Source organism: Rana temporaria, chromosome 5 (genome assembly GCF_905171775.1).
Source record: "Rana temporaria chromosome 5, aRanTem1.1, whole genome shotgun sequence".
In the NCBI taxonomy this organism is placed as follows: Eukaryota; Metazoa; Chordata; class Amphibia; order Anura; family Ranidae; genus Rana; species Rana temporaria.
In genome coordinates this window covers 428,812,665-428,824,813 of record NC_053493.1, presented here as the reverse complement: position 1 = coordinate 428,824,813, position 12,149 = coordinate 428,812,665, and the positions used below count along the sequence as shown (strand labels likewise).

The window sequence follows — 12,149 nt, the reverse complement described above, 5'->3', positions numbered from 1 at the left end:
TTTTTAAATGTGTCCCCAAATGCAGCCATGTCCCCCCCATATGCAGCCATGTCCCCCACATATGCAGCCATGTCCCTCTAGCCATGTCCCTCACATATGCAGCCATGTCCCTCACATATGCAGCCATGTCCCTCTAGCCATGTCCCTCACATATGCAGCAATGTCCCTCTAGCCATGTCCCCCCCATATGCAGCCATGTCCCTCTAGCCATGTCCCTCACATATGCAGCCATGTCCCTCACATATGCAGCCATGTCCCTCACATATGCAGCCATGTCCCTCTAGCCATGTCCCTCACATATGCAGCCATGTCCCTCACATATGCAGCAATGTCTCTCTAGCCATGTCCCTCACATATGCAGCAATGTCCCTCTAGCCATGTCCCTCGATGCGGCGGCGCGATGCGGCGGCAGCGGCGGGGGGGAAAGGGGGGGGAAAGTATTCTATTTAGGTATCGGGGGTATTTGCGCGAGTACGAGTACTCCCGCAAATACTCGGTATCGGTCCCGATACCGATACTGGTATCGGTATCTGGACAACCCTACTCAGTCTGGGGCTCCATACAAGATCTCCCCTCGTGGAGGTTCAATGATCATGAGAACGGTGAGGAATCCGCCCAGAACTACACGGGAGAATCTTGTCACTGATCTCAGCTGGGACCATCGTCACCAAGGAAACAATCGGTAACACACTACACCGGGAGGGACTGAAATCCTGCAGCCCCCACAAGGTCCCCCTGATCAGGAAATCACATGACAGCCCGTCTGATAATGAAGATCTGAATGATTCCGAGGAGAACTGGGGGAGGGGTTGTGGTCAGAGAAGAACAAAATCCAGATCTTTGGTATCACCTCAACTTGTTTAGAGGAGGAGGAATGCCGACAATGACCCCAAGAACCCCATCCCCCACCTTCATCCATGGAGAACACCATCCCCCGCCGTCATCCATGGAGAACACCATCCCCCACCGTCATCCATAGAAAACACCATCCCCCACCGTCATACATGGAGAGCACCATCCCCCCACCGTCATACATGGAGAGCACCATCCCCCCACCGTCATACATGGAGAGCACCATCCCCCCACCGTCATACATGGAGAGCACCATCCCCCCACCGTCATCCGTGGAGAACATCATCCCCCACCGTCATCCATGGAGAACACCATCCCCCCACCGTCATCCATGGAGAACACCATCCCCCCACCGTCATACATGGAGAGCACCATCCCCCCACCGTCATACATGGAGAATACCATCCCCCCACCGTCATCCATGGAGAACATCATCCCCCACCGTCATCCATGGAGAACACCATCCCCCCACCGTCATCCATGGAGAACACCATCCCCCCACCGTCATACATGGAGAACACCATCCCCCACCGTCATACATGGAGAACACCATCCCCCCACCGTCATACATGGAGAACACCATCCCCCACCGTCATACATGGAGAACACCATCCCCCCACCGTCACACATGTAGAACACCATCCCCCACCGTCATCCATAGAAAACACCATCCCCCACCTTCATCCATGGAGAACACCATCCCCCGCCGTCATCCATGGAGAACACCATCCCCCACCGTCATCCATAGAAAACACCATCCCCCACCGTCATACATGGAGAGCACCATCCCCCCACCGTCATACATGGAGAACACCATCCCCCACCGTCATACATGGAGAACACCATCCCCCCACCGTCACACATGTAGAACACCATCCCCCACCGTCATCCATAGAAAACACCATCCCCCCCACCGTCATCCATGGAGAACACCATCCCCCACCGTCATACATGGAGAACACCAACCCCCACCGTCATCCATAGAAAACACCATCCCCCCACCATCATACATGGAGAACACCATCCCCCCACCGTCATACATGGAGAACACCATCCCCCACCGTCATACATGGAGAACACCATCCCCCACCGTCATACATGGAGAACACCATCCCCCCACCATCATACATGGAGAACACCATCCCCCACCGTCATACATGGAGAACACCATCCCCCACCGTCATACATGGAGAACACCACCCCCCCCCCACCATCATACATGGAGAACACCATCCCCCACCGTCATCCATAGAAAACACCATCCCCCCACCATCATACATGGAGAACACCATCCCCCCACCGTCATACATGGAGAACACCATCCCCCCACCGTCATCCATGGAGAACACCATCCCCCCACCGTCATACATGGAGAACACCATCCCCCCACCATCATACATGGAGAACACCATCCCCCACCGTCATACATGGAGAACACCATCCCCCACCGTCATACATGGAGAACACCATCCCCCACCGTCATACATGGAGAACACCATCCCCCACCGTCATCTGTGGAGAACACCATCCCCCACCGTCATACATGGAGAACACCATCCCCCCACCGTCATCCATGGAGAACACCATCCCCCCACCGTCATCCATGGAGAACACCATCCCCCCACCGTCATACATGGAGAACACCATCCCCCCACCGTCATCCATGGAGAACACCATCCCCCCACCGTCATCCATGGAGAACACCATCCCCCCACCGTCATACATGGAGAACACCATCCCCCCACCGTCATCCATGGAGAACACCATCCCCCCACCGTCATACATGGAGAACACCATCCCCCACCGTCATACATGGAGAACACCACCCCCCACCGTCATACATGGAGAACACCATCCCCCACCGTCATACATGGAGAACACCATCCCCCACCATCATACATGGAGAACACCATCCCCCACCGTCATACATGGAGAACACCATCCCCCCACCGTCATACATGGAGAACACCATCCCCCCACCGTCATCCATGGAGAACACCATCCCCCCACCGTCATACATGGAGAACACCATCCCCCACCGTCATACATGGAGAACACCATCCCCCACCGTCATCCATGGAGAACACCATCCCCCACCGTCATCCATGGAGAACACCATCCCCCCACCGTCATCCATGGAGAACACCATCCCCCCACCGTCATCCATGGAGAACACCATCCCCCACCGTCATACATGGAGAACACCCTCCCCCACCGTCATACATGGAGAACACCATCCCCCACCGTCATCCATAAGGGGACAGGACAACTTCACCCCATCAAAGGGACGATGGGCGGGGCCATGTACCATCAAACCTTGGGTAAGAACCTCCTTCCCTCAGACAGAACACTAAAGATGGGTCATGGACGGGTCTTCCAGCATGACAATGACCCAACACACACGTCCAAGGCAACAAAGGAGGGGCTCAAGAAGAAGCACATTAAGGTCCTGGAGTGGCCTAGCCAGTCTCCAGACCTTAATCCCATGTTCGAGTGACCAAACGTCAGCCTGGAAACCTTCATGACTCGGAGAAGAAAATCCCTCCTGAGATGTGTGAGAACCTGGAGGCCAACTCCAAGAAACGTCTGACCTTTGATCGCCAACAAGGGATTCTCCACCAATCACAAGTCATGTTCTGTGAGGGGTTCACTTACTTATTCCACTCATTAAATGAAAATCAAATTATAACTTTTATGAAATGTGTTTTTCTGGATATTTTTGTTGTTTTTCTCTCCCTGATATATAAAAATCCGACCAATAAAATGATAGAGACCGATCGTTTCTTTCTCACAGAATCAGCAGCCAATCAAATACTTTCCCCCTCCCCGTACATACACTACATTACCAAAAGTATTGGGACGCCCCCCTTTACACACACATGACCTTTAATGACCCCCCCAGTCTTAGTCCGGAGGGTTCAATATTGAGTTGGCTCCGCCCTTTGCAGCTATAACACCTTCACCTCTTCTGGGAAGGCCGTCCACAAGGTTTAGGAGGGTGTTTGGGGTGGAGGCACAGAGTGCTGAACTCAATAGAACAACATTTTAGACAGAACACCTTTGGGATGATATAAAGTAGAGACTGTGAGCCAGACCTTCTCGTCCAACATCAGTGCCTGACCTCACAAATGCTCTTCTGGAAGAACAGTCACACATTCCCATAGACACACCCCTAAACCTTGTGGACAGCCTTCCCATAGACACACCCCTAAACCTTGTGGACCGCCTTCCCATAGACACGCCCCTAAACCTTGTGGACCGCCTTCCCATAGACACACCCCTAAACCTTGTGGATAGACCTTCCCATAGACACACCCCTAAACCTTGTGGACCGCCTTCCCATAGACACACCCCTAAACCTTGTGGACGGCCTTCCCGTAGACACACCCCTAAACCTTGTGGACCGCCTTCCCGTAGACACACCCCTAAACCTTGTGGACCGCCTTCCCATAGACACCCCCCTAAACCTTGTGGACGGCCTTCCCATAGACACACCCCTAAACCTTGTGGACCGCCTTCCCGTAGACACACCCCTAAACCTTGTGGACCGCCTTCCCATAGACACACCCCTAAACCTTGTGGACGGCCTTCCCATAGACACACCCCTAAACCTTGTGGACCGCCTTCCCGTAGACACACCCCTAAACCTTGTGGACCGCCTTCCCATAGACACACCCCTAAACCTTGTGGACAGACCTTCCCATAGACACACCCCTAAACCTTGTGGACCGCCTTCCCGTAGACACACCCCTAAACCTTGTGGACGGCCTTCCCATAGACCCACCCCTAAACCTTGTGGACGGCCTTCCCATAGACACACCCCTAAACCTTGTGGACGGCCTTCCCATAGACACACCCCTAAACCTTGTGGACGGCCTTCCCATAGATACACCCCTAAACCTTGTGGACGGCCTTCCCATAGTCACACCCCATAACCTTGTGGACAGCCTTCCCATAGACACACCCCTAAACCTTGTGGACAGACCTACCCATAGACACGCCCCTAAACCTTGTGGACGGCCTTCCCATAGACCCACCCCTAAACCTTGTGGACAGACCTTCCCATAGACACACCCCTAAACCTTGTGGACAGCTTTCCCATAGACACACCCCTAAACCTTGTGGACAGACCTTCCCATAGACACACCCCTAAACCTTGTGGACGGCATTCCCATAGACACACCCCTAAACCTTGTGGACGGCCTTCCCATAGACACACCCCTAAACCTTGTGGACCGCCTTCCCATAGACACACCCCTAAACCTTGTGGACGGCCTTCCCATAGACACACCTCCTAAACCTTGTGGACGGCCTTCCCATAGACACACCCCTAAACCTTGTGGACGGCCTTCCCATAGACACCCTCCTAAACCTTGTGGACGGCCTTCCCATAGACACACCCCTAAACCTTGTGGACAGACCTTCCCATAGACACACCCCTAAACCTTGTGGACGGCATTCCCATAGACACACCCCTAAACCTTGTGGACGGCCTTCCCATAGACACACCCCTAAACCTTGTGGACGGCCTTCCCATAGACACACCCCTAAACCTTGTGGACAGCCTTCCCATAGACACACCTCCTAAACCTTGTGGACGGCCTTCCCATAGACACACCCCTAAACCTTGTGGTCAGGTGTCCCGACAATATAGTGTATACCCCATAGATTGTGGGCTCTTGAAGTTTCCCACAGACAACATAATATACACTGATTTGGGTTATTTCCACCAAAGAAGTGCCTGGTATTGGGGGGGTGGGTGTAGGTATAGAAGGGGTGGGTGTACGGTATAGGGGAGAGTGCCCAGTATTGGGGGTGTGTCAAGTGCCAGGTATTGGGAGGTGCCCAGTATTTGGGGGAGTGCCCAGTTTTGGTGGGACGGGGGGAGTGGCTGGTATTGAGGGGTGGATGCCTGGTATTGAGGGGTGGGGAGTGCCCGGTATTGGAGGTGTGTCAAGTGCCGGGTATTGGGAGGTACCCGACCAGTATTGGCGGGGGTCAAGTGTTGGGTTTTTGGGGGGTGCTCGGTATTGGGGGGGGTGGGTGCCCAGTATTGGGGGGGATGGGGGGCCGGTATTGGGGGAAATGCCAGGTATTGGGGGTGTGTCAAGTGCCGGGAGGTGCCCAGTATTTGAGGGAGTGCCCGGTATTGGGGGTGTGTCTAGTGCCGGGTATTGGGAGGTGCCCAGTATTTGGGGGAGTGCCCAGTATTGGGGGGGGGGGAGTGGCTGGTATTGAGGGGTGGGTGCCCGGTATTGAGGGGTGGATGCCTGGTATTGAGGGGTGGGGAGTGCACTGTATTGGGGCGGAGTGTCCGTATTGGGGGGGGAGTGCCCGGTATTGGGTGTGTGTCAAGTGCTGGGTATTGGCAGGTGGCCAGTATTGGGGGGGGGGGGTTAAGTGTTGGGTTTTGAGGGGTGCTCGGTATTGGGGGGGGGGGGGGGTGGGTGCCCAGTATTGGGGGGTGGGTATTGGGGGAATTGCCTGGTATTGGGGGTGTGTCAAGTGCCGGGAGGTGTCCAGTATTTGGGGGAGAGCCCGGTATTGGGTGTGTGTCAAGTGCCGGGTATTGGGGGGGTCAAGTGTCTGGTTTTGGGGGGTGCTCAGTATTGGGGGGGGGGTGGGTGCCCAATATTTGGGGTAGAAGTGCCCAGTATTTGGGGGTGGGGTGGGGAGTGCCTGGTATTAGCAGGACTCAAGTGTCGGATATTGGGGGGGGGGGGGGGAGTGCCCGGTATTGAAGGATAGAACCCGGTATTGGGGGGAGTGCCCGGTATTGAAGGATAGAACCCGGTATTGGGGGGGGGGGGGTAGTGCCCGGTATTGGCGGGGGTCAAGTGTCGGGTATTGGGGGGGAGTGCCCGGTATTGGGGGGGGGAGTGCCCGGTATTGGCGGGGGTCAAGTATTGGGGGGTGCTCGGTATTGGGGGGGGGGAGAGTGCCCAGTATTGGGGGATAGAACCCGGTATTGGGGGGGGGGGGAGTGCCCGGTATTGGCAGGGGTCAAGTATTGGGGGGTGCTCGGTATTGGGGGGGGGTGCCCAGTATTGGGGGGGGAGTGCCCGGTATTGGGGGATAGAACCCGGTATTCCGGGGTGGGTGTCCGGTAATGAGGGGGTAATAAAGATCGGACACGATGAGCGTTTCACCCACACAGTCTTTACTCCTCATTCTATACATTATTATAATTCCTCTCATTCTTATATACAATTCATTTACATAAACACGAAGTTCCTGACAGCCAATAGCAGAGCGTATCATCTCTGGGGGTCCCACCAGCGTCCTATCAGAGTCCAGGTAACGGCACACAATATATAGATTCACATTGATAACCATGGAAGACAACCTCCGGAGTAGGGAGTGTGACCCCCCGCTGTCTGTCCGGTGCAGCGACGCCTCGGAGACAAACATCTGATTGGACCGTTTTACATGTAGGGGGTCCCACAAGAACAACGTCACGTCATTGCAATGACTAGAAACACCAATGTGCGTTCTGGGCATAGCCGCAGTCTCCTATAATCACACCATCTTCTGTGAGGACGGCGGCGACGCGGAAGCCATCTTGGCCTTCTCCATGGCGTTGGTCTTTTTGATGTGGGATTTCTGGTGCTTGACGAGGGTGGAGCTGCGGTTGAACTGTTTTCCGCACTCCAGACAGGAGTAGGGCCTCTCCCCGCTGTGGATGCGGCGGTGTATGGAGAGGTGGGAGTGCTGGATGAAGCTTTTGCCGCACTCCTGGCAGTTGTAGGGCTTCTCTTTGGTGTGCGTTCTGGAGTGCGTCACCAGGTAGGTGCTGCGACTGAAGCTTTTCCCGCACTGGGCGCAGGTGTAGGGCTTCTCCCCGGTGTGGGACCTCATGTGGTTGTTATAGTCTGAGGCCTGAATGAAGCTTTTGCCGCACTGGAAGCAGGAGAAGGGCTTTTCTCCGGTGTGGATCCTCTGGTGGCGAAGAAATGCGGATTTACAGGGACAACTCTTCCCGCAGTAGCTGCAGATGAAGAGCGACCTCCTAGGTGTCCCCTGGAGGGCGCCGTCGCTGGAGGAGGAGGTCTTCTCCAAGGAGCTGAAGACGCTGCAGAAGTCCGTATCCAGGTACGAGTCGTCCGGGGGGTCGGTCACTTCACATTTGGTGACGGCTGAAGACGTGGCTTCCTCGGGCTCTGGAGCATCTACTGGACCTTTACTGGGAATACTGGTGACCGGCGCCGAGCTCGGGGGGTGGGGGATACAGTTTTGGTGGTCCTGATTGGTTCCACTCTCCTGTGGGAGGTGACAGACGTTCACGCCCGTTTTCTGGCTCTCCGCCTCCTTTACAGAAGTCTCGGTGTCACCATTACACGTGGCGTTGTCACCTTCCTCCTGCGCCGCCTTCTTCTTCCACAAAACCTTCCCCGGATGTGGGAGGGATCCGGCGGGGTCACCATGGGCCAGATATTTCTCCAGGGTGATCCGTAAGGGTTTTATGGCCTCCTCTTCCCTGTACTGGGTGCCGCAGTCCACCATCTGTGGGTAGCACTCCACGCCCTCATCGGCTTCGGCTTTGACAAGGGTGACCTCCGGGGGGGGACTCAGGGGCGTGTGCGCTGGCTCCTCCCGTTTAGAGCTGCTCCCCCACGTGGGCGGGGTGTTCTGGGTGAAGTTGCAGGCCACCTCCTCCCCCCCGTTCTTCTTCTGACAGATGTGCAGAGTCTTCCTGCGGTGGGACTTCTTGTGCTTCACCAAGGTGGAGCTGCGGCTGAAGCTGTTGCCGCACTCGATGCAGATGTACGGCTTCTCACCGCTGTGGATCCTCAGGTGAAGCGAGAGGTGGGAGTGCTGGACGAAGCTTTTCCCGCACACGTTACAGGTGTAGGGCTTCTCTTTGGTGTGCGTCCTGGAGTGCGTCACCAGGTAGGTGCTGCGGCTGAAGCTTTTTCCGCAGTCCGCGCAGGTGTACGGCTTCTCGCCGGTGTGGGACCGCACGTGGTTGTTGTAGTCCGAGATCTGAATAAAGCTCTTCCCGCAGTCTGCGCACGAGTACGGTTTATCCCCGGTGTGGATCCTCTGGTGACGAGTATACGCCGACTGGCAGGGGCACGTCTTCCCGCACTCGGAGCAGATGTAGATCTTGGGGTTGGACTTCCTCTTAAAGTGAGATTCTGCATTGGCAAAGGGGTATTGGTCACCGGTAAAACCACCTGGAAGGTCCAGCGGGTGACCGGCGCTCTCCTTTATACTGACCGGCGTTCCCGGCGCACTGCCTGCGGTCTCGTCCGTCTCCTTGCCAGACCCGGTCTTCTCCAGATCAGCCCTGGCGCAGTGATTGGAGGTTTCGGTAGCAAGGTTTCGTAGATGGGCGATGATACTGGTGATATCGCTGGGGCTCCGCTCCCCGGGAACGCCTTTCTCCGCAGAGCTGGTGGAAGGTGGTCCCTGGAGGTTACCGGAGGAGCAAACGCCCCAGGAAGAGTCCCGAGGGAAGCATGAGGAGAGGTCAGAGTTCATGAGCGGGATTCCAGGCGAGATCAACTGAGACGGTGCCATGCCCTGCTGGCAAGATCGCATGGTGCTGCCACCTGGAAGACAAAAAACATCAGGTCAGTGTAATCTCCTACCAGGGCTGGACTTCATCCAGACCCGCCCACTTTGACAGGCAACAGGTCTCTCCTTTGCCGGCTGGACAAAACCCCCGGCCCCACCCCTGACCGCCCACCCAAAGCCGCCCCCCTTCACTAGCCATTCTACATTATTTCTCTTCTAGGCAGTACCAGTGGGGAAGCTTCACCCAGGCCCCTCCTCCCCTTAATGGGACAAAATTAGGCAGGAAAGTGAGAAACTCCCAGGCCATAGCTGTTGAGTCAGCTGTCTGTTCCCTCCCCCATGCTCCTCTGCCCCCCCTGCTCCCCCCCCCATATGCTCACCCCCCTCCATATGCTCATCTCCCTCCCCCCCATGTGCTTATCTCCCCCCCATGCTTCTCTGGTTTCCCCCATGCTCCCCCCCCATATGCTCATCGCCCCCCATGCTGCTCTGGTCCCCCATGCTCCTCCCCATGCTCCTCCCCGTAGTCCAGATATCCATGTACATGCCCATCTCCTACTGCAGTCCTACAAACATGAGAACGGTCAGAGAAGAGAAAGAGGCCAGAGAAGAGAAAGAGGCCGGAGGAGAGAAAGAGGCCAGAGGAGAGAAAGAGGCCAGAGGAGAGAAAGAGGCCAGAGGAGAGAAAGAGGCCAGAGGAGAGAAAGAGGCCAGAGGAGAGAAAGAGGCCAGAGGAGAGAAAGAGGCCAGAGGAGAGAAAGAGGCCAGAGGAGAGAAAGAGGCCAGAGGAGAGAAAGAGGCCAGAGGAGAGAAAGAGGCCAGAGGAGGGAAAGAGGTCAGAGAAGGGAAAGAGGTCAGAGAAGGGAAAGAGGTCAGAGAAGGGAAAGAGGTCAGAGAAGGGAAAGAGGTCAGAGAAGAGAAAGAGGCCAGAGAAGAGAAAGAGGTCTGAGAAGAGGTCAGAGAAGAGAAAGAGGTCGGAGAAGAAGAAGAGGCCAGAGAAGAGAAAGAGGCCACAGAAGAGAAAGAGGTCTGAGAAGAGGTCAGAGAAGAGAAAGAGGTCGGAGAAGAGAAAGAGGTCGGAGAAGGGAAAGAGGTCAGAGAAGAAGAAGAGGCCAGAGAAGAGAAAGAGGTCAGAGAAGAGAAAGAGGTCAGAGAAGAGAAAGAGGCCAGAGAAGAGAAAGAGGTCAGAGAAGGGAAAGGAATTCCTGATCTGGGAGGACAGTGCAGGACACAGGCCGAGGATTTGCTGACCTTGGGATATAGGCTCATACCTTCAGGTGATTGACCCTATAACCCCACCGAGTCCTCAGTTACATAGAACCAATAGAGAGCAAACTGAATAGAGGGGTGTGTGGCCCGCACTCCGAGAGATGGAATTTACGGGCATGTCAAATTTGGGGTGTTCGCGGCAAATTGGAAACCCCATGATGCGCTAGAGGGGGCGAGGGCACCCGTGACACCATGGGGAAGCCGCCGGAAACCCCCGTGTAACGGACCTATGAACTATTCTGCCTACAGAGGACTGCATGACTGGTTACTGAGCTCAAAGGGTTAATTGTAGAGTGACTTTTTCACTGCTAAATGCTAATTGACGCTCTGTTGTGTATTACCAGTTAACAGCCTCCTGTCAGGTGTATGCTAACGTGATGATCTGTGAGTGTATATTGTTCTAAAGGTTAATTGAATTCTATTGAGAAAGGAATGTGCCCGGCCAGGTCATGTTAAGTAGATCTCGGTGCCGGAACGTCTAGAGACTGATTGATTCAAGGAGATCATTGTGTTTGAGTTCTGGTAATGAAGAAATGTTTATAATTAGCTCAAAGAAGGTGATTGAAGCCCCCCCACGGTGTGATGTGTGGGTGGGGACAGTTTGATTGTTCATATGCCTTGAATACTGTATAAAATCTCAGAGTGAACCATTAAAAATCAGTCCTGCTTGACTCTGCAAACGTAGCCCGTCTCGTTTCTTGGAAGGGCGTTTGATGGGATATACCGGCGGTACCTGCATATCGCAGCTTGCCAGGGAAAAGGACTTCTCCAACGGCTGAGACCCTCTCACTACATGGGTAGCCGTTACACCCCGTTACGTCAGAACATGGTCACCCGCCTACGTCATGGGTGGCCCCGCCCTCGGTTAGAAAAGAAAAGTCACACGGCTCACGCGTCAGTCGCCGGGAGCCTTCTATGGAGGAGGCTGCATCATTCGTAGCGGTGGGTACCGCGGGTCCGGGAAGGATGTACATCGCTGGAATTTATTCTGTGTGTTTTTTTACCATTTTTGGACATTTTTGTTTGTGAAATGATAGGGGTACAATGTACCCCATTACCAATTCACATAGGGGGGGGGGGCGGAATCTGGGGGTCCCCTTTGTTAAAGGGGGGTTCCAGATTATGATAAGCCCCCCCCGTCCGCAGACACCCACAACCACGAGGCAAGGGTTGTGGGGATGAGGCCCTTGTCCCCATCAACATGGGGACAAGGTGCTTTGGGGGGGGGGGTCACAGACCCCCAAAGCATCATCCCCATGTTGAGGGCATGTGACCTGGTACGGAGGGGGGGGCGCTCTCATCCCCCCCTCTTTTCCTGTGGCCTGCAAGGTTGCGTGCACAGATAAGGGTCTGGTATGGATTTTTTTGGGAAAACCTCACGCCATTTTTTTTTTTATTTTGGTTCCCTGCACAAAATGTCATAAAGTCATATAAAACAACTTGCGCTATTAATGAATTGTCGGGTCCCGGAAATACAGATAAAAGTCATTGAAAAAAAAATGTCAGAC

General features: G+C 54.9%; 1 protein-coding gene across 1 annotated transcript; it reads right to left on the bottom strand.

The window, feature by feature from the left end:
- Positions 1–6,991: 6,991 nt before the first annotated feature.
- LOC120941773 (zinc finger protein 436-like) lies at positions 6,992–9,404 on the bottom strand. Its single transcript, XM_040355452.1, has one exon. It carries the CDS (start codon positions 9,394–9,396, stop codon positions 7,372–7,374), a length of 2,025 nt encoding a protein of 674 aa, XP_040211386.1. The 5' UTR covers positions 9,397–9,404; the 3' UTR covers positions 6,992–7,371.
- Between the last annotated feature and the right edge of the window lie 2,745 nt (positions 9,405–12,149).